The 23,711-nt window shown below is 26.4% G+C and overlaps 2 protein-coding genes across 2 annotated transcripts in view; one reads left to right on the top strand and one right to left on the bottom strand.

Moving 5' to 3' along the window:
• The window catches only part of LOC112604253 (transient receptor potential cation channel subfamily V member 5), a 49,516-nt gene extending 31,571 nt beyond the window's left edge, over positions 1–17,945 (top strand). The window contains exons 12-17 of the mRNA XM_025353206.1: positions 1,143–1,294; positions 1,955–2,064; positions 3,355–3,536; positions 5,914–6,030; positions 15,819–15,944; positions 17,732–17,945. Coding sequence (XP_025208991.1) covers positions 1,143–1,294; positions 1,955–2,064; positions 3,355–3,536; positions 5,914–6,030; positions 15,819–15,944; positions 17,732–17,893 — 849 coding nt within the window. The 3' untranslated portion in view covers positions 17,894–17,945. The remainder of the gene's footprint in view (positions 1–1,142; positions 1,295–1,954; positions 2,065–3,354; positions 3,537–5,913; positions 6,031–15,818; positions 15,945–17,731) is intronic.
• A 1,674-nt stretch (positions 17,946–19,619) lies between these two features.
• LOC112604411 (transcription factor AP-4) overlaps positions 19,620–23,711 on the bottom strand; it is a 33,129-nt gene continuing 29,037 nt past the window's right edge. The window contains exons 5-7 of the mRNA XM_025353443.1: positions 20,563–20,759; positions 20,126–20,473; positions 19,620–20,054 (exon numbers count right to left, since the gene is read on the bottom strand). Coding sequence (XP_025209228.1) covers positions 19,926–20,054; positions 20,126–20,473; positions 20,563–20,759 — 674 coding nt within the window. The 3' untranslated portion in view covers positions 19,620–19,925. The remainder of the gene's footprint in view (positions 20,055–20,125; positions 20,474–20,562; positions 20,760–23,711) is intronic.

The following is a 23,711-nucleotide window of genomic DNA, read 5'->3' on the forward strand; positions in this document are numbered from 1 at the left end:
TACACCTTCTATACCTTCGGATTTTTTCCTATGTTAAATAAATGAAAAATAAACTCTCGTTATTTTCTCACTGGTTAGGTTAGGTAGGTTAGGTAAACGAAAGGAGCAGACGATTTAAACATTTGCGTACAAAAGGCCAAAAAAACATAAAACACTGTAAAATTTGGGTTTTATTGATTTTAAATCAAATTTCAATCAGATTTTAATTGAAAATCTTCAACAACTCTACTAAAGCTTAACTGAAACATTTTTCGGCATCATTATTACAACTCTTGTTTGAAGTTTCGTAAAATTGATAACTCACACGCACTAACATTAATTTATTTTTCACATAAATAGGTATACTCCACTGGACTGATATATAAATAATCTCTTACACACAACTTCTTAGAAATGCTAGTGCTACAAGTCCCCTTAAACAATAACTTATAAGACTATAAAAATAAACATTATATAAACTACCAATAAAATTATTGATATTAACATAATACCTTCTATTAATATTTATGGTAATAAAAATAATTTGTTTACTTTCATTATTATTATAATTTTACGGTTTTACTACCTCTAAGAATTTAATAAAATTGTCGAAGTGAAAAAAAAAACAAACTTTTAACAGTTAACTTAAGTCCCTTAGAGAAAAACTTTACTTAACAATATTATTTTCGTTTAATATTATTAAATAATTTATTTACCTCTATGAAGTTAATATTTTTAAGAAATTCAACTAAGCCAACTAAAATTAAAATTTAAAATTTAATTGGCTCATTCTTTTTAATTTGTTTAACACACATTTTATTATATTATATTAAATACATATGATATAATATTTTATTATTTAAGTAATAAGGTAGCACATATATGTGTATTATATATATTCGCTTACAAGTCAGCGTGTTTGAGTAAAAATATCTTAATATTGATTAGAAAAAAAACAGTTACATTATGTTAACACTGATTAGATGGACAATTAAATTACATCGACTTATTACGTTAAATTATAAAAGTCGAAAACCGTTTTTTACTATAAATATTTTATTAAAACAACAATGCAACAAACATTAAAATATGTTTTTATTATAAATATTTAAAAAAATTACCATTAAAAATACTTTTTGACATGAATTGGTGCATTCACGCAGGCCATAGCACCGGCAAGAGTGATGTTTCTGTTTTCGTGCCTACTAATGATGACCATACCGCCACTGAGACTGACGTGTTATGACAAAGCCGAAGACATAATAGCTGTAATCATCATGTTGACCACTTGTCCGTACTTTTTGTTCTTCTGCAGGTACAAAACCATATATTATTATGTTATAAGAAGGAAGTGGATTTATATGCAAAATACAAATATTTTTTTTCTTCAAATAGGTACTATAGAAATGTCTAGGTTGGAAAAAAAACAATTTATTTTTGGACGTTTTCATGATCATTACCATACTTTTGATAGTCAAAGTCGAATACGTATTATTTAAATAATCTTATAATACTATTTTACTCAATTTTTACAAATTTAATCGTAAGTTACTAATTTATGAGTTCGACCTATTAGGTAATTTAAAAGACTAAATTCTAAAATGGTTTTACTTTTAAGTTATACGTAATGCATGTAAATTATGTATGCTACATTATTACATATTGATATAATATTCTATACTCGATTGACTAGCATCAACAAAGTTCTTCTTTAATATTCGAGCTAAATTTGAATCTTTTACTGAACTATTATTTTATTAATTTAAACACTATATTTTATCTATCCTACACCCTCTCAATCACATAATTTATGACATACAAATCTGCTTCCCGAATATTTAAATTTTAACACGTATTACAGGTTTATACATACATGCACACGCGTGATAAGGCATTATTTATTATTATTCTAACGGTGATCAATGACCAATATTTTTATTTAAAATATCTAATAACGCACGTTTCTCGCCGACAGGGGTTTCAAAACTGTCGGGCCATTCGTGGTGATGATCTATAGAATGGTCATGGGAGACTTGCTGAGGTTCGTTTCCATTTACATGGTGTTCGTGATGGGATTCTCGCAAGGTGAGAATATTATCATTAGTAAAATTTACGCGTAGGTACATCTATCTAAACGATGACTCAGCGGGTTGTCGTTATTATAATTTATAAGCGTTTCAGCTGCATCAGCGCAGCGAAGCAAGTGCTGTAGAGTAACACCCCCCGACCACCCACAGGTCTGTTTATTTATTACATGTATATTTTACATAATAAAATGAAGAATAACATAGTATATTACAATGTAACTATTATTTAGTATGAATATATTTTTAAAATATAAATATTAATATTGCATGAATTCCCATTAATAGATAGTCTCTTCGATCAAGCCCCTGTAAATAATTGTGTTTAACTTAACTTATTGTTTGTTACATTATCCATATTATTTTGTCTTTTCCATGCAAATTCTTTAATCACTAGTGCTTATTATAAATCATCACTTTACAGATTGTACAATCGTCTAGCTTAAAAATTAAAAATATATAAATAAATATTAGCATTGAAAATCTTTATAATTTATAGATAGTAAATTTTATTTTGTCCTATTGAAGTTATTATTTTCATAACACCCTCCTTAGAAATTCTTGGTTACGCACTTGTTTCGGAAACATCTCATATAAACTGGGCGAATATTACTGTACCCTTGCCTCAATGTCTCACTCTAATCCCGGGTTAATATTTAATTTTACTTCCGGAGGATATTATGGCTAATTAAATAAAATTCGTCAACGGTTTTGTAGCCAATCACACTCGTATTATTATATTTTAATCCGAAAATCAAAATCACAGGAAACTTATAAATACTTTATAAATCATAAAATATGAACATTTTTAGTATTAATTGCTTAAAAAGTTGTGTAAATTAAAACAACATAGGTGCATAATTATAAATATATAAGCTGACCTAGCCAAAAATTGGTCCAACATATTGTTCTAATGTCTAATCATGCATCATGTATGCCTTTTATTTATGTTTACCTACACATCTTGGATATATGTATATTGGACCAGTTACTTTATCCAAACGATTTTAAGTTTAAAATTATTGTGAAATCAGTATAGAATATACGAAAAAGACGACCACCACTACATAAACGATATTATATGGCCATATTTCAAAAACCAGATTTACTCATTTTTATTATAAAAATCTGTATACAAACATTCCACTACCCTTTTTAAAAAAGCAGTGTGCAAAAGGGTCACGTTTTGGGAATACGGTGTACTCAAACGAAATGCATCCCTAATCGCTCGGACCGGAAAACAAAGGCTTGCAATGAGAAACTATACTTGCAAAAACATTTGATTCCGCAGCTTATTATGTGATTTTCCTGTCTTACGACAACCCGCTTACACCTGAGGGCATTGACGACTCTGTGCTGAACCCAATGCCGACTCCGACCGAGTCCATCATGGCAATGTTCCTCATGTCCGTCAACACATTCACAGACTACTACACGGCATTCGACAAGACTAGTCATACGTTGGTTGCAAAGGTACGTTACGCAATTTTAAAATTTTTCTTCTTAATCCCTTTAAATTTGTTTAACTATATTTACTAATATTTTTTAATAATTCTATTTAATCTATTAGTCACATTCAGAATACAAAATCCTAGTAATTAATTTAATTTTTCCATTCGAATAATTACCATCAGTAATTAATTAAAACGTCTGAACTGATTGATCAATAAACTCTTAAGATTTTGAAAAAAAAATTTCCATTTGTGATTTTGAGTTACAATCATTTTATTTTAGTATTAGAATTTATAACACATATGAATAATTCAATTTATAATTGAAACTATAACCACTAATCATATGTAATATTCAGATTAATAAACCAAAAATATAAAGAATGATGTTAAATCTTATAGTTGTTTCACCAACAATGTTAAAAGTGAAAAAGATAAGAACAATATTTTAAAATTTGATATTAAGATCTTGAATTTTCTAAATATATTACCTGATTTAAAATAATAAATGAATCGTTGAGTTTCCATAATCATATTTAATGATATATTCTGATAAATCATGATTATTATATTATATAGAACGTTACAATTATAACACCACACGACTACAGTGTTTACGGTACACAGGTACACGCCATCTTCCTCGTACCTATATACAAACCTTATTCGAATTTGGTGGATGGTTGATAAATAAGAACTTGGAATATTACAATATGTAAAATTAATAAATAATATTTAAATTTGGTTTTTGTTACGACTTATGAAATATTTAAATGTTGTACACTAGCTACGAGCATAACATATTTATAAAATACAATAGTGTAATAACACAAGAGATGGGTGTATTTTAACACTTTTTCGATAAACCTTACTTTATTACTTTTTTAGACATGGCCCATCACCATGGATCCATCAATCTGTATAATGTGTGCAGTAGTGTGGACATTTTTTTTAAACCATCTTCCTTTCCTTTTCAAAAACTGTATACCCCATACTAGGTGTATTATCGTGTAATATACAGACGTGATTCGAACAAAAAAAGACAAAAGCAAAAGAAGAAAAATTACTTCTTGACGCCATCGCCACCGCGGTGTGCATGTATAAGCATTGAGAAATACAATACATATAATATATAAGCACGCACGCACGCACGCACGCGAAAAGCATATAATACAGTCCTATGCATAACAATAAAAAATGAGTATTTTTATCCAAAAATATATATATTATGTATTTTTTTTTATTTTTTGTGATTATACGTGCGCGTGGCATTGCGTACACGTAAAACGACTGACTTGTGTTACGCACATTATACATACAGGGTGATCCATTTAGTCCATTAAATAATTTTTCTGGTTATACATTAGTTTTCAAAGTCAACATTTTTCGTATTTTATAAGACCGTGATATTTTCATGATCGTGAAATAAGTTGTTTCTCCAACTTTGTCCGATCGTTTTAAAAAGTGTAACAATATTTTGCAAATTAATTGCAAATAACAATTATAAATTGACTCTTAGAATTTGACATATTTCGGACAAAGTCCAGAGGCCAACTTCACGGACATCGTGTTTTCATAATTTAAACTTTGAAATACAATTTATTATTCATATTTATAAAAATCTATTTTAACTTTTTTTTCCTAGGTATCTATATTTTTTAATTTCCATAGAGTAGCGATACACTTTTTTATTAGTTCAATAATAATCAACACTTTTAATTTCATAACTAAAGACAGGAAACTTAAATTTCTTTTCAATGAGTCTACTAACATTTGAAATTAAATATATAGTAATATATTATTTTTTATATATAATATATTATATTAATATAAGAAAATATGGAGTAGTGGATTACAACTTTTGGACGGTAGTCAAGCCATTTTTTTCAGCTTATTTATTGCAACATTGAAAAATTATTAGTGAATCTAAATTGATCCAAAATATATACATAATATATTATACAATATATAGTATACAATTTATTAGTATATTAATGTACATAAAATACTTGGAAAATTTCCCTGCTATCGATTATGAAATTAAAACATACCTACCTAGAATGTTTTTTTCTTTTATTTAACACAATCAATGAAAAGTAACAAATATAAATAAGGATAAAATGTTTGTAAAAATGTAATATTGTAATAATAATACTTTGAGGAATATAATTTTTTTTTTTTTTTTTTGAAAATGTTCAATATGTACTTAAAAAATGAATGTAGTAACTTCGCTAGTTCAGCGAATCACCCAGTATTATATTGCTGTACGACACAACGTGTGCGTGTATGTGTGTGAGGGTGTAGATGTGTGTATGTGTGTGGGTGTGTGTGCGTACGTGTGTGTTTGCGTGTGTGTTTTAACTCTTTTCTACATACTACGTTTGCCGCGTGAAACGTAGTTTTGTTTTATAGTGTTCATGGTAATTGTGGCCATACTTCTGGTGAACATGTTAATCGCCATGATGGGCAACACTTATCAAAAGATCGCCGAGACTCGAAACGAATGGCAGAGACAAGTGAGTTGAATGTTTATATAACCTACCTGTAAATATTAGTATAAATTATTAAAATTATATAGTATATAAATACGTATAATATTATGTAAGCAGATAAATATCTCAAAGGTGTTTTGAAATACTCCGTCGAAGAGTTTATACTTTTGGTTTACTTTGAATAACTAATTAAGGAAGTTTATATTTATTATTTTTTCACCGGAAGAGGAAAAGTTGAATCCTTTTCTAAACAAAAAATAAAACAATACAAAGTTTATATAAGTAAATTAATTTCAGTTATTTTTAATTTTAATATACTAAATGTATGTCCAAAAAAAAAATATTGATTTTATTTTTACTATTATGTAAAGATACTGTGAAACCTCTACATAGTGGACAATCTTAGAGAATTTAAAAAATATTTACTTTAGAGAGTTTTCCACTATTGAAAAAACCACCATACAGCAGTAAATATTTATAAGGTAGTTATTATATTATATATATATAATATATAATATTATTATATTATGTATTATTGTCCACTATAAGTGAAGGTACTGTGTAGGGATATATGATTCCACGACAGTTCATTGCATATCAATTTATCGTATACTTAATAATTGTGCAGTATCACATCACGAATATTTCGTCATAGTTATTTCATCGTGAACACTACGTTGCTTGTTTAATTTTATCGTGCTTCACTTTATTGCGAGGTTATTATCGTATAATACGTGTATGTTGTATAGGTAACACACCTATCTATCTTAACCGCCGAACTGTGATAACCAAATCAAATAGTGCAAATTTAATCAAATACGATGTATAATTCCACGGGATATAATATTATTAAATATAATAAAAATAAAATAAACTCGATATCATTATGGAAAATTATCTATAGGAAGATTACAATTCATTACTTCGGTAGGTATAATCGGTATAGATCAGAGCACAAATACGTCTTGAATTTTGATGTTCAAAAACAGTGATTTTTAGAATTGTATAGTATTTTTTATTTTAAAATTGTACCTAATGATTTAACTTTTTTTTAAAATTATTAAACTAATAAAGCTAATAAATTAATAAACATTTTAAAATAAAATCGAATTTATTTATTTATTTATTTATTTGACTATATGAATGACAAATTATGTAGGAATACAATGATGAATATTGCAATGATGTGTCATACGCTATGATATGCCATACGGTGAAATGTATTCGATAAACTGTTATACGATGAAATGTTGGAGATGATGTTTAGAGCGATGAAATAGTGACAATGAGTTGATGCACAACGAATAGGCTCGCGATGAAATAGCCACGATGAAAAGAAAGTGTACCGGGATATATTATAAGTTATAATAATTAGTCATATCAGATAGTACATTTTAAATATTTTCTCTACATCTTATTGTATAATTTGCATTATTATTCAAATGCAACATTGTAAAATCGATGAGAAGTAATCTCTAGTCATTAGCTTTGATGCTAATTTGCTATGAATAAATGCATTCTTTAACCAAAAGTCTTTGATATTTGATTTTATGTTATAAACAAATAAGAATAATTGCAAAAAAAAACATACGTTTTAGAAATATTTACTGATTTCCATCCATGTTAAATAAAATTTTGTTTCTGCATCTTTTTTCGTCGGAAAAATCGAATAGTTGAGTATATGTACCTATTTGTTTCTTTTTTCCCTAGCTTAACCAAACTATCTGATAAAAAAAATACTAAAAAAAACTCTATTTCAGCTGATTTACCAAGTTCTTCTTTTAAGACACTGTACCTTGACGTAAATAGGGTGAGAGAAAGAGTTAGGGTTCAGAATTTACTTTTTCCCATTGAATTTGAACAGGTCTTATTCTTTTTAATGAATGTTTTCCATTTCTATTTGTTAAAAGAATTGCATTATCATCAGGATTTTATAGAAAACATCACGTTGAATTTCGTCTACGGCGTCTTCAAAACCTCATTCCTCGGCTTTATTCTTATAATTACTTTCAATGTTTTCTGTTGATACACCACTCATATTTTGCATACTATTATCAGTAATTGAAACAGTTAAATTATCGTTAACACTGACAACTATCTCAATAAGATTTTCAAAAAGATTTGCAAATTCATTTTTATATGCAACCAGTAACAAATTTATATAAACAGTTTCATACGTGTCTTCGTTACTCCTCAGAACTATTATTAACATCATAATTTTCTCTATATCAGATCAACTATCATCCATAAATTCATCTAACATATGACTTCTGTCTTTGACGTTAAGTCAGTTAAGACGTTAAGTAGCAAACTCTGTATAGTATTGCAAGTGTAATACACTAGATATCCAATAATAAAAACACATTTTTTACAGCGGCAATATATCATAGAAATAATTCAATAACAAAAAACCAATGTATAATAATATTCGTAATATGAATGTCTAAATAGTCATATAAATAAAATATTATTATCATTGTTTAAATAACAAACTCAATTGAGTCCAAGAAAATGAAATATAATTTTTGCTAACACTATTATTTAATTAAAAATAAATCCATCTATTATTATTAACAGTATTAATAAACACTACAAATCAAATTCTCATGACACCCCACGTAGAGCAAATAATTTATTTTTTATGTAAAAAATGGTTACAATATTTTTTATCGATCGATTGTTACATGAAAATAATAGTTTAAGTAATTTTATATTGATTTTTAAAATTCGATAGTACACGTCTTCACGAGCGAAACGTCATTAGTCTTTTATGAGTAAAATACTATAACGCATCAGACGCGTGAATCGTCTCAAACATAACTTGTAGATTAAGACTATCTGTCTCGGATGTATTAAGATAATAAAGAAATGTGAACAAAATATATGAAAGATAAATAAAATATTTTAATTAATTAAACGTTTTTGATAGTAAATACATATTATATTATGTCTAGGGCCCAGAATTATATGCACTAAAAACATACTAAATATGCATGCATTTATACACTAATTATCATTCAAATATGCACTTTTCTATATGCAAAAAATCGATTAAAAAAAGTCTTCTATTTTCATTAAGTATAAATAAATAGTGAATGAAAGCTATGGACACACGGATCACGACAAACACGACGAATGTATAATTCACTAAAATCAGTAAAATCAACTCAATAAAAGATTACTACTTGTTCTAATATTATGTTTCAGATAAGATAAGAAAACGACTTTGTCAAATTACATTGACTACAAATAAAATTATAAATACGTTATTGTAATTAAAATAAACAAAATATTACATATTATGCAATTAAAAACCGTTTATATGCAATAAAAAAATCGTAAAATACAGGAATATGCCAAAAAATAACAATATAATATATACAAAATATGCAAAATAAAACTTTATACTTAGGATCTATTGACTAAAAATCAAACTTGTAGCTAACCTAGCTATTTTTTGGACTATTCAGAAAAAACATACAAATGCATATAAATCTGGGCCCTAATTTATGTCCATTACCTGTGGTTACCTTTTGGTGTTGGTTTTTAGTGCCCTTGTTCATTGTTAAGAATATGAGTGTCCACTATTTAGAAGTTAAAACCCTATTGAGTACATATATTTTTTCCGGGGACTTTTATTGAGGATGTGCATACTTTTGAGAGAAATCCATTAATCCTATATACAGTCAATGACGTATCTATGGGCGAAAGCATTCAGGATCTCTTTTCCAAAATATCTTCGATATTTTATTAACTTTAACACTGACATGAATATTTTCAGTTTAAAATTATCGATTCAAAATCCTAATTGATTTTATTTAACTATTTCAAAGTTTACCGTTTTATACTTCTATATCACATTACTTTATTATTATAGTATCTAATAATAGATTGTTACTTATAAATGATGACTACAACTAGCTATATCCCGGTAATTTGAGTAAAGAAGGAATATTATTAAAGTATAATAAACCATTGTCCACTTGACTATCAATAATCATGAACCACTATATCGTCTTCTTACTTTAAAATTATAATTTTTGTTCGTAAAAATGATTTAACAAATTAACGTTAATTTACAATCAAATAATAATTTATTTGATCAATAATTAGTCGATAAAATGTCAAAACTTAAATTTAGTATTTACTAAAATAACAATATGCACCTTAACACATTATTAAAGGCAAGCCTCCCAGAAAAAAAAAATTCTGGTTAGTTATTCAATTCATATAATATAATACGGTTATGACTTATTATACCTAGTCATCTGTGTAAGTAATTTCCACTGGGCTCAATAACGAATTGTCCATTATGGGGTTTTTATTATTATTATTACTATTAAGGAAGTTACATGATGTAGGACTGATGAAGAATGGCTCAGTTATTCTGAACATTTTTTCTACCCATAAAATGTATAGCCATATGTATAGCCCATATCTAGTGTCAAGAGGTAACAGTCAGTAACCTGTGGGTATACAATATAGGTACAATACGTGATAAAGTGCAGTGGTTGACTTTTAAAATGTATATACGTCTCTTTTGAGACGACGGGAGTTCGCGAACTTTTCATCGTACTCGATTCGTATACATTCCTAGATAGTGTATTATATTCGATGATGTACACGAAAACTTTCCAAGAACGTTAATGACTGTTGTCGGTTGAGAAAGTTTCTAAATCAGAGACTGTAGTTCAAATCGACTATCCACCGTTATTTAATTTGATATCGACTATACTATTGTAGATATATTCTAAATTATATTACGTTATTAAAATGTGTATACCTATACCTACACAAATTACAAATTAAAAAATATTCCATTACTTATTAATCATTACAGTCATTACTAGAGCCCGGATTTCAATGCAAAATGCATATTTTTTTGGTTGATCTTACACAATGCGTTCCAAGTACATAATCCGTTTCATGTAACGAGGGTTTCATAGCAACAAATTTTATATTGCATTTTTTTGCATATTTCGACGTTTTTTCATTTTTAGAGCATTTTTAGCATTTTTGGGTCATTTTGTTGGTTTTTAATACATATGTGTTCAATATACTATACAAATTTAGCCAATTCAAAATATTATCTAAAAATAAATTATTCGATTCAATTTTTATCTTATTGTTCAATGCAATTCTCAAAATTTAGTAAGTACAATAAGCTTACTTAGAATTTAATTTTTAATATATACGTACTTTGGTATGTTTAGAATGAATAATATTTCTCCAGAACGACCAAAATACATACGAGTCAACATCAATCAAATGTTCAGTTTTTTTTTAATAAAATAATAAAAAATAATTAAATCTTATTTATAAATTACAAATTGTATAAAAAATATATGTCATTTTTAAAGTCATATTTTCATTTTTAAGGTCATTTTTGTAGAAAAATTCATTTTTTAAGGGCATTTTTGGCTATTTTTTAGAGCATATTTGTATGGTTTTAAGTGCATTTAAATCCGGGCCCTAGTCATTACATATTCGCGATCGGTCGCGAGTATCATGTGGAACGTTAATAATTATACCTTACTTCAATTAATACACCTATAATATGTTATATTATCTGCTTACACGTCGACAATAATCGCTGTTACCTATACAAGACGTAATTACCGTGAATCTTATTTATTGTAAAAATAATATTTATTATCAATGTCAATATCAATTTAATTCTTGTGATTATTTTTCAAATAAATATTTTATACTACTGTCAATTAATATATTTTGTTTGTCCAATGAGTTGTGAAATTCACATTACATAAACTAGCGAGTATTTACATTTGAGTCTGAAGATTCATGATTATTATAACTATTGTTACTTACGACAGTAATATAATAATTTAATAGTTATCATTTATGTCTGGTAAAAGACGTTAATACCAGGTATCATAATTTACCGTCGCAGCACACATAATATAGGTTTTATAATATTGTAATGTACCATAAACTATAGACATTATAGTCACATCAAACTCACAATTTTCCGAAACGTCAATGATTATGCATTTCGTCGAATATCCCTATTATACTAAAGTTATAGTTGTAATGATAATAATAATAATAATTTACATACTTACTCGCGAATAACAATACTATATTCCTACTATCTAATACCTATTATAAAGCCATATTATGTTTATTCTCATTCCAAGTTACTGACGAGTAGGCATAATAATATTAAGTTAATCTAAGGCTATACTAGGTAATAGTTATTAGTTATTACTTATTACAGTCGTTTTTAGGTCGCGAATAGCAATCTTTCCAAAGATATTTGACGTGCACATTAAAGTGCTATATATTACCACGTTTTAATAATAATAATAATAATAATAATAATATATAGATTACCATATATATTGCATGTGAGTGTGTGTGCGCACGTGCCACCGTGTTGTATAACATTATGATACAGTATAATATTATATTTTACATTAGCTGTCAAGCACGTCTATACTCATCCGGTTAAACTTTTTGCAACCTTGTTTATTAGTCGTGTTGAGCTCAGATAAAATAGGTAGGTATACTAGAGGCGCCATTTAATATTTTTTTAAGGGTGTGTAAACAATTTAAGAGGCCAATTTTTCCCACCACCAGACCAATCGTTAAAAAAAAACGTTTCACGTATTTTCACTATAAAATTTTTTGATCAAAAAATCTTTTATACATAGGTAATATATAAATTAATAAATTAAATATAAAATATTGAAATTTTAGGTGAGTAACCTAACCTTATCATTCAGCTTTTATTATTTTTAAATATGTTTGTATACAACTAATTTTTGGTAGGCATACATTTAATTAATAGTTACTTATACTTAAAACTAGGATAAACATCAAACAAAAAGGAAAATACTAATTAATTATTCAAAGCCGAGCTTATGAATTTTATGACTAAAGCACAATAATGCATATTCGAGAGAGAAACGTCGTTTCTCTCTCCGTTATATTGGCTTCAAATCCTATGCACAATGCAGATAGACAATGCCACATCCGTATGTTTAATATCTATGATGTGGTAACAGTAATAACCATAGATAGTAAAGATATTTTTTATCTACCGCATATTATACCTTAATAATATCCAGATAGATATATTCATCAGCTGTGATTATAGAATAGAAACTATCTTAGTTTGTGTCTAAGATTGTCTACTGGTGACCATTATTTGTACGCCATTGGACAACCTAACACAATATTATAATATTAAATATTTATGATTAGCAGTGAATAGCGGTACATACACAATTAAAGAATGGTAAGCTGAAAGCTAAGGTGGAAAAATCCTAGTATCATTAAAGTATTAACACCTAAGCCAATTGTAGATAAAAAAATGTCAGGGTGTACCCCTGCATACCCTGCCATCTCCTCCCTCCAACACCAAAAAAATAAATAAATAAATAACTCCCCTGAGGTACCTATACAATAAAACGTAACTAACAACTCAAAACGATCGAAGTAATTCAAAATCTAATTCATGTTTCATTATTTCTATTTATTTTTACTAATATTTTAAATTGTACCATTTAAATTAAGCCGCATGGTACCTACGTCGTATTTCGTTCATAGAATAAAATCATTCTTTTAAAGTAGCCACCGCTTATAAGATTTATGGATATAAGGTTTAGTCGCTTATAAAACTCAAAATTGCTTGGAACGGTCCAGAAATATCCAAATTCATAAAAAAATTTCAGTTATCAGACTAAAATTTCGTAAATAAAAATAGTAGCAAATGTAGATATTTTTAATAAAATTATAAGCAACTTAGTTTTAAAAAGTTATTTGTGTTGTAGTGGATTCAATTCATATTTTATTATACTTCACGCGCAATTAGAAAAAGGAAAAGATAATAATGTAGAATGCACGTTGAAAGAAGGTTTGTGAAAGTCAGAAATAAGATGATTGTATCTCCAGACCTCTAGATCCTTTGCTTCGCCTAAAAGCTGAAAAATAAGCTGAAGAAGGTTAACTTCAAAGTGACAAAAGGATAGTTAGATATATTGATAAAAAAGAAAACATTTTTTACCAAAAACTCAAGGAGAACAAAGTGACGCACTACATTTTATGTAAAATACGAGCATCAAAGTTAGGTTAGGTTAGGTTAGGTTTTATTAAAAGTAATAAAATAGACAACAAAAATAAGAAATTTTTTATGAAATAATATCTAACACGTAATATTTAAAAGTAAAATATGTTAAATGAAAATAGCAAAATGTAGCTAAAAATCAATTCATTTTTTCCATTTTCCCCTAATCCGCCGTCTATAATGTTCATTTGGTTATAACTCATAAGACTCACTTCGTGCTGGTTTCAAAAGTTCGATATACCCATTTCATTATATTTTTATTTTTTTAAATATAATGTTTTCCAATATCTACCATGTTTATTCATAGAACAAAAAAATCGTCAACCTATTAATTAATATATTTTTTTTGCGAAACATTAAATCTGATTTTATCTGCAAAAGGTCATTCTATCCGAAACGTGTCTCTCCCTAATTGTTAGTTATAACTTATTATTTTAATTAATTCCGTTAAATTACAAACACTAATTGAGCCTTACATCTTTTCTGGCTTCGGCTACAATTACATTTTATTTAGGATGTTAGATTAACATTATTTATTTTTACTATTCAAATGCATATTAAATTGAAAATTGCCAGTCTACTTTGATATTGGATAAATTTTATTATTAAATAAAAATCTTTTTTTTATTAGTATCTTGGATTCTAAGCAGAAGCTGATGTATTAATTTTATTATGATGTGTGTTTTTTTCTGGCTACCATCACATTTTGGGACAGTAAATAAAATGCTTAAATTTTTAAAAATAGAATTGGTTTTTGAGAGTAAATTGGAAAGTAGGCAAGCGGTACCGTTCTGTCGTATAGCAATAAAATCGATTTTTTCATAAATTGAATTTGCTTAAGAATTCCTGTTTTTCCTTAATTTTTTTTTTTTTTTCACGATTATATAAAAATTAACTAATAATTGTTTACTTTTGACCTTCTAATGTATCAACTAGATATTTGTTACCAGAAACAAATCCCATTTTTGAAGATTGAAGCATTTTTACTGACCTAAAACATGTGCGAGACGTAAAAAAAAATACACACATATTATTGTAAAAAAAAATCAATATTCATATTTATTGCTTCGCTCAAAATCTAATAAATTATGATTTTGATATAACATTTGATTTCACAGAAAATTTTTGCTAATTTTATTAATATTATAAATAGATTTCATGTTTATTAGATATTAGCCATTAGATGGCTATTAATTAATTGTTCAAAAAATTAAGTAGTAAATATTAACATTAGCAATTTAACCAATTGGCTAATTAGATAATTAACACTAATTAATTTATTTGCTAAATTGATCGATAAATGATTAATTTATTAACATTGTAAAGTGTACATATATGAATATTTTGTTTATTTTAAAATGCAATACATCACGGTTCAATGTTTTGACTCATTCAGTTTTCTAATTGAATAGATCAGAAATAGATACTATACTATGTACCAATATAATCTATTTTACACATTAATATTTATCATGTTGAAATATTGAAAAAAAATACATACAAAGCATTTTTAACTGTGCTAAATTATTTCATAGATACTTCATCGACCTAATGGTGGCTAATAATCCATCAACACCGATTTCATGTAATATTTTTAAAATATTTTAAACATTACAACGCACATCATAACATAATGAACTAAGCCGAGTTCGGTGCATTATTGTATCCACATTTGTCTTATTAAAAATAATAATTTAATCTTGCATTGTGGCAATATTTTCAGTGGGCTCGGATTGTACTGGTGGTAGAAAGAGGCGTCAGCCCATCGCAAAGGCTCAAAAAGCTTATGTACTACTCGCAACCGATGTCAGATAGCCGAAGGGCGTTGGTGTTACGACTCAATCAGACGGTAAGCAAATTCCTGTGAAAGTAAAATACTTCTACCTACATAAAACTGATTAACTATTAAGTATATAACATATTATATACATCAAATGAATAATTGGTAATCACTGATCACAGGAAATTAGAAAAGATTATCCCGCTGAAGTAATTCCTCTCTTCCTACAAAAAAATTATATTAGATACAATTTACTTGTTTATTTACTCTTGTTTTCAAGAATATTTGTCTTTTTCGGAAATTATCTACATAAATAAAACAAATTAACTGAAATATGAAATTGTATTGGGTGCCTATTTAATACCTACATAGTAATAATTATATTTGACGTCTTCATTTTAGTAATATACTAAACGTCTGAGTCGAACCGGTTAAAATAAATATTTAATCAATTTTATGATTAATAATGTTGATAGATTTAAATTAATTTCATTTCTATATTTAGTTCTTATTTTCTTAGACAACCACCAACAATACACATCATCATCGATTCAACTAAATCACGATATTAAGTGGGTAATAAAATAAATTATTGGTAACATCAGTATTTAGTATACAGATTACCGATAGGTGCTTTTAAGTCGGCGTTTATTTCTTATATTGACTGATTATGCCAACAATAGTCTAGATAATTGTATTAATTACTAACTAATGGAACTTTAACAAAAAAAAAAAAAATCATTCAGAAAAAAAAATTGAGTTTACATTTAAAACTAACTTTCCAAGGTCTGAACTAGTTTACATAGTATTACCGAACTAAACCTTAAAAAAAACACAATACTTTGTTGCCTAAACACTAAAACGAGGTATAAATATTTAAAACATAAGTAATTTGGATAGTTTATGTTACCATAATCAGATTTCAGTTTATGTGTATGTGCGGATTATATCCAAACAATCAACTTTATGTCTTTATTAACGTATTATACAAGCTGATGTTGACTGTTCAAATTGTGTATTTTTGTGAATTTCCTAATCTAAACTTCACTATATAAGTAAATAAACACAAACATTAAAACAAATGCGAATAAATCAGGAAATAGGGTTTATTTTTTGTTAAAATGGAATCAAGAATCTCCAGTTATTTTTCTAATTATAAAATTTTAACTATCATATTGTATACGCATACATATCACTTGTTCGACTTATTTTTGTACATAAATTTGTAGGACCTAAAGAGGTTATACTTCTTGATGCCAATAGTGTGCATAATTATGCAGGTTTATATAGGTAGTATACGCACATTATACACAATAATTCAGTTGGATATCAAACACTTGTTTATATTAAACAAATGCATGACAAACATAAGATGTGTATAAAAAAATACAAAATAAATAAAAAGATGAAAATTATTAAATATTTTTAACTGTATTGTTACAGTCACGAGATCGAAAAATAAAACAAACAAAAAAATAATAATAATAATAATAATAATAATAATAATAATCGCACATAATCATAATAATAATAATAATAAAATAAGAGTACAAAACACAGTAAAGAGTATAAACACAATTACATAAACAATATGATAAATATACAGAAATTGAATTTTTCAGTTGTCCGCACAAACACATAGATTACTACAATATATGATTTACAAGAGATTCTCAAATGAATAAAAAATACTAATAGTAGAACAATAGTATCTTATTAGTAATGGATCAAAAGTATTGGCCAACATAATATATCAACGTACAATTCATCAAAAATATTATTCAATTTTTTTTCTCACAGGCAATATTTTAAGATTTTTATTTTATTTTATTTTATTAAAAATTTAATGTACATAGGATGAAGACAAGGAGCAAATGAAGGAGATATTAGAAATGAAACGCATTCACAATCGCTATGTCGAAAGAATGCGTGCCAGGGACCTGAGCAGTAAACTATCGTCTTCGTGCGGAAAAAATGCAAACAATGGGACAACAATTAATCTAAAAGCAAATAAATAATATTTGTATAATAATAATTTAAGTCCATAAAAATAATGTACAGAATTATATATAGAATTATACACAATTATTTATATATATTATGTATAGCTGTATAAAATGCAATAATTATATTTATAATGTATATAATATAATTAAGATATTTTCAGTAAAGATTTTGTGTAAGCTATAATAATAAAAAAAAAAAAAATATATGAAAAAGAAAAACATAAAAACCAACAATATAAATCTTAAACGTAATGAAAAAGAAAAATATTAATTTAATCAAACATGTACAAACAGATTATAGTAAAAATGTTGTCCTAAACACTTAAGAAAAATGACAAACAAAAAGGGAACATTTTAATATTTTCTGGCAAATGTTTTAATTGTCTATTCTTAAAAGTAAATAATTGATGAAATTTACTTTTACTAATTTGTTTAAACATTCAAATTTTCTATAGTTAAGTAATTTGTAACTTAACAGAGCACACACTAAAATTTATTAAATGTCAATTTTTCAATATAGGAATTATTTTATTTAATTTTGCTTAAAATGAGTTTCTAAACTCAAAAAGAATTGATTTTATCAGTCTCCAATTCCCAAAAATCTTAATGTTAATAAAATGATTATGATAATGGCGTACAACATTTACTTAATTACATTTTTCACTCCAAATCTCTTCCTTTTATACAAAATAATACCTAAGTAATTATAATAATAATACAATTAATTATGTTTAGTTAATAGTAATATGCTAAATATGAAAACAACAATTATTTTCCTTGTTTTATTTTTAAATTTATATAATTAAATATTTGAATGTGTATATAAATACAATAAATACACTAATTATTTTTATTATTATTATTTTTTTTCCTTTTTTTATAACTTTTTGTTTAGTATAACAAAGCAAAAATACTGGACATGAATATTATAACGAAAATGAATATATTCATAATAAGAAAAACAATATTAAATTTTGCTAAGTGTTTAATAACTGGCCTATTGATAATTTCATTACCTACATTCAAAATATAAGAAGACCAAGGAACATATCATACGTTGTGATCACCAGGAAACAAGTACACCACACAAGCAACATTATCAACCAATCCATGTAAAGTGAGTTAATTTGAATAATACATCAAACAAATTACATAAACAAAAACCCAAAATCAATAGCACCGATTTTTTTGTATACAAATAAAAAAGGGCATTTTATGATTTTAAAAGACAAATATAACAAGAGAACTATATTCTAAAAAAAAAAAATAATAATAATAATAATAAAAATTAATGAATTTAAAAATAAATATTTTATCCTATACATTACGTTTAAGTATTAATAATATTTAAATAACAATAGTAAATAAAAAAAATGTAAGGACTTCTATTGCTATTACTGCGTATACTTTTATATTGCAAATAGTTGAGTAAAAATGTTAAATATAACAATATATTGCGAAATGAAAATTTATAAAACAATGTTTAACAAAAAGTCTTAATATATTATACATAATATATATATATATAAAAAACGTATGCAAAATTATACAAATATTGATTAAAAGTAAAAGAAAAATGACTTATGGAAACACAATTGGTAGTCAAAATCTTTAAATATTGAACATAATGAAGTAAATAATCAAACATATTAATAGATAATTCCTATTATTTTGTCATATAATTTATATTAAGACATTGTAATTTGTAATCAATCACATTTTATGTATTAATAAGAAGCTCAAAATATTATTGTTTAAACAGTATTCACTTGTGGCATCATGAGAACTAATATGTTTGTAAATATTCTAATTAGTATTTACAATAGTAAAATGTTAAAAAACATAAATTTAATAAATATGTAAAACATAAGTTATTTTCAACTGAGTATAATATTATATAACATATATTGGGAAATTGTTAAGAAATCTGAAACAGATTAAATTTTCTTTACAAGATAGTATTTCAGACTATCTTAAGAAAATATTGAAGAAAGAACAGGTGGTTGGTGGTAACATTAACTATACAACCTCCTTTTTAATGAAGTCACGAAGCTTGTTTGCCAACAATAACACCAGGTCTGGACGGTCGTACAGGACTGTTTGATGTTACCACCGTTGTACCCTGAGGAGTCTGAGAACCACTGTGGAACTGGAGGAAAGGGTTCATTTCCACCTATAAAAATAAATTTATGGTAGTTTAGTACAGGAATTCAAATTTAAAGGATTTTTCCAAATGAAACTTACCTTTAGCAATTTCTGATTGCTAGTCGCTGCATGTTTAGTTAAAGCAAGGGGTGCTTCCTGATGATCATCACTAAACAGGTGGTCACCCTCTAGGTGTCTGATTGCTTCGACAATGGTCTCCAAATTTTGTCTGGAGGTACTAGTGAGGTAAACACGCGCGGATGGTAGTACTTGCTGTTGCTGTGAAACTGGCTCCTCTTCGACTGCTTTCAATCGATCATCTTCAGGTGCGTCAGCGGCCTCAGTCTTAATAAGTACACTGTCTTCCTCTGGCTCTCGCTGGACTACCAGATTGTCAGACTCGTTCACTTCAATAATTTCCATACCAGCTTCTTCTCCGACCACACACTAGAATATAAAAAAAAAAAAATTGTTTTAAAGTGATGAATTTCACAAGAGATAAGAACTTAAAGTCCAAAATTGTTTTATCCCCTTACTGTGTTTGTATTATGGTGGTACTGGATCGTAGTCTGTGTATTTTCTATATTAGGTTTTTGGTCAACAAACACTTCGCCTAAACGGGCTGAATATACTTTCACTTGCTCTTCTAACTCGACACGTAGATTTTGCTCTCGTTCCAATTGCGATCTTAATTCGGCTACTTCGTCGATCATTAGTCCTCCGTCGTCTAAACCTTTAAACATAAATTTTTATCAATGAATAAACATTCGACTACAAATTTCGAATTATTACGTATATATATTTATTTTTAAAAGACCATAAGTGCTGCAGTAAACAAATTAATCAGAAAAAAAAATGTTTGTTTTGATTTATCATAAAATGTGTTAACTACATTATACGCTTGCAACAATGAAAAGTAATGAATCACAGATTAATTGGCTGTAACAAATGAGTATTGTAATAGGTCAATATAATCTATTTCCCAATCAAAGGCTTTATTTTCTTTGATGGTAAATTAATAAATAAAAACTAATAAAAATTTTAAGGGCTTAAATCATCAATATTCCTAGAAACCTACCATTAGTCGGAGTAGGTATATAATTAAAATGAAAGTATTAAATATTTCAATTCAATCAATAAATATTATTACGTACGAAAAATAATTTTGAGCGAAGACAGTGGAGTCAAAGTTTATTTTTAAGATGTTAAAATTTATTTATAATACGTATTACCTACTATTAGTAGTATATTTTTCTACTGGAAACATAATGTGTTAAACCAAGTTTTTCCAAAAATAGCAAATATATTATTAATTAATATATAATAATTATATATTATTATAACAATCTTTTGAGAAAATACCATTGCAATGTGTAGACGAACGATGTTAATAATAACGTAGTACTAGTAAATAAGTTCAATTTTTATTAAATAATTAACAAGTAGTTATGAAAGACTAATGTTTTTGACAAAAACTTGAACTTCTAGCGATTATAAAAATTTGTGCCTATATGTACCAACTTTGCTTAAGGAATAATAAAAAATAAATAAATGTTTTCAAAATGTTTAAATTGCTATACAAAAATGTGTACATGGTAAATTTTTTTGGTTTTACATTTTAAATGAAAAAATCATCTTTGGAATCGCGTAAATTGTATTCACGTTTTTTTTTAGTTTTCCCTGATTATTTTAAAAAATACTGATATTTTTTTACTTTTGACCTCCCACCCAAACTAAATCAAAAAACACAAATCATTGTAAAATTAAATACATTCATACAACGTTTCATTCACTATCTAAATAATATTATTTTAACATGTCATGATAATTTATTTTAGTTTTTTTTTTTTACAAAGAAGCATTTATGCCGACTCCCGAAATAATTTTACAAAAAAAAAAAAAAAAAGATGATAAAATATCTTGTCATATGTCACTAAATGGTGTTATGAAATATGTATTCACTATAAGGAGTTATATAAATAATAACATGCGTAATTTAGTTTAAAATCTTTAACTTAAAAATATAATCTAATCGCTTTGTAAGCAATTATTTAAATGCGCTAACATCAACTTCCTAGTTTTCGTTATGTGTCATAAATCAAAATTTTACCACGCATATTATTAAACATAATAACCAAATCGTAACCCTAACGTATAAAATAGAATAAGTACAATACACAGTACAGTGTAAGTTTATTTCAAACACCCCTTTTATTTATTTTTTAATACACCTACTTACTATTTGTAGTTTATTTATTGATGACAAGAAATAATTATGAATAATATCAATCAAAATTTAACACTGAGAAGTATTATGGTTTTGTTTAATTGTGTATGTAAAAAAAAAACAATAACGGTTTAAATAATAACTATTTATTATATTGATTTCAATGATAAGTAAGATAAATAAATTTGAATCTACTTAATAATTATTGCAACTATAATAAATACTTAATTATATGACACACAATGAGAGTTGGTAATAAAATCTCGAAAAAAGATTAATATTCTTACTAAAAAGATTAAAAAAACATCAAAGACACAAACGGATATTATCACAAATAAATTACTGTGCCAATAATAGTTCTACTGTCTATTAAACATATTTTTACAGAACAAAGAGGAACAGATCATAAATTTATCTATTAAGATCTGCTGGTCTAAACCCAGTATTAATATACCTTAGTAAATTGATTCAAACTTAAATTCATTTCAAACAACCTTATTTTTTTTTTCTTTCCTCAATGATAACAGCTTTGTTGCTTTGTAGATTCATGCAATATGTATTAATCTACTATGATATTAAATCCTTTAACCAATTAGTAATTGTACAAAATAAAATACATTAGTAGTTATCAAATAAACGGCCTATAAGCGGTCAGTACGTTTATTATTTACGTACATTGGTAAGGCAAAATAAAAATTGTTGGTTAAAAACAGGATTTAACTATAGACTAGATATTATCTAATATCAGTGATATCACCCGACGGTAATATAATCTTTTAATTTTAATTTAATTATACAGGCAAGAAATTTTACTTGGTATTGTTATATATTCATCAACAAATAATAAACGATTTTCATGAATCAACATCATAATTAAATATTCATAATAAGTGTGTATTTATTTTATATGAGTGCATTAAGGGCAGAAACTAAAACATTCAATTTGAATTTAAAAACATCAATTCTTATTCTCTTTGACACAAAATATTTAAAATAACAATTTACACGTCTATCTCAATAAATTGCTCTTAGTATTGAAATCTTTAATTCATTCAAGTATTTAGTGTACCTGCATGTTTATTTACTTATCATATGAGAATACTGAATGAAGTACATAATAGTAGAACTAAGCAACTCTTGTATTTTATATTTTAATCTCAAGTTGTAGAAATAGTGAACTGGAAAATTAATAAAAAAAGTTAATTATAAATCAAAAACTGTACATGAACGAATTACAACAAGCTATATCCGATATAATTTCATATAATTTTGAAGTGTAAAATCAAAAAAATACAATACTAGTTAGATAGTTATTAACATAAATAAAATAAAACAACACGAAAACAACTTTAACCATTATACAATAATAATAATTTGGGTTATGTACAATGTTATAATAATAAAATTATCGTTAACAGCTGCAGCTGCACTAGAGTCCTTTTATTTACAGACACCGTG

The sequence above is a fragment of the Melanaphis sacchari genome, unplaced genomic scaffold (assembly GCF_002803265.2).
Source record: "Melanaphis sacchari strain LSU unplaced genomic scaffold, SCAv2.0 Contig11_pilon_pilon, whole genome shotgun sequence".
NCBI lineage: Eukaryota > Metazoa > Arthropoda > Insecta > Hemiptera > Aphididae > Melanaphis > Melanaphis sacchari.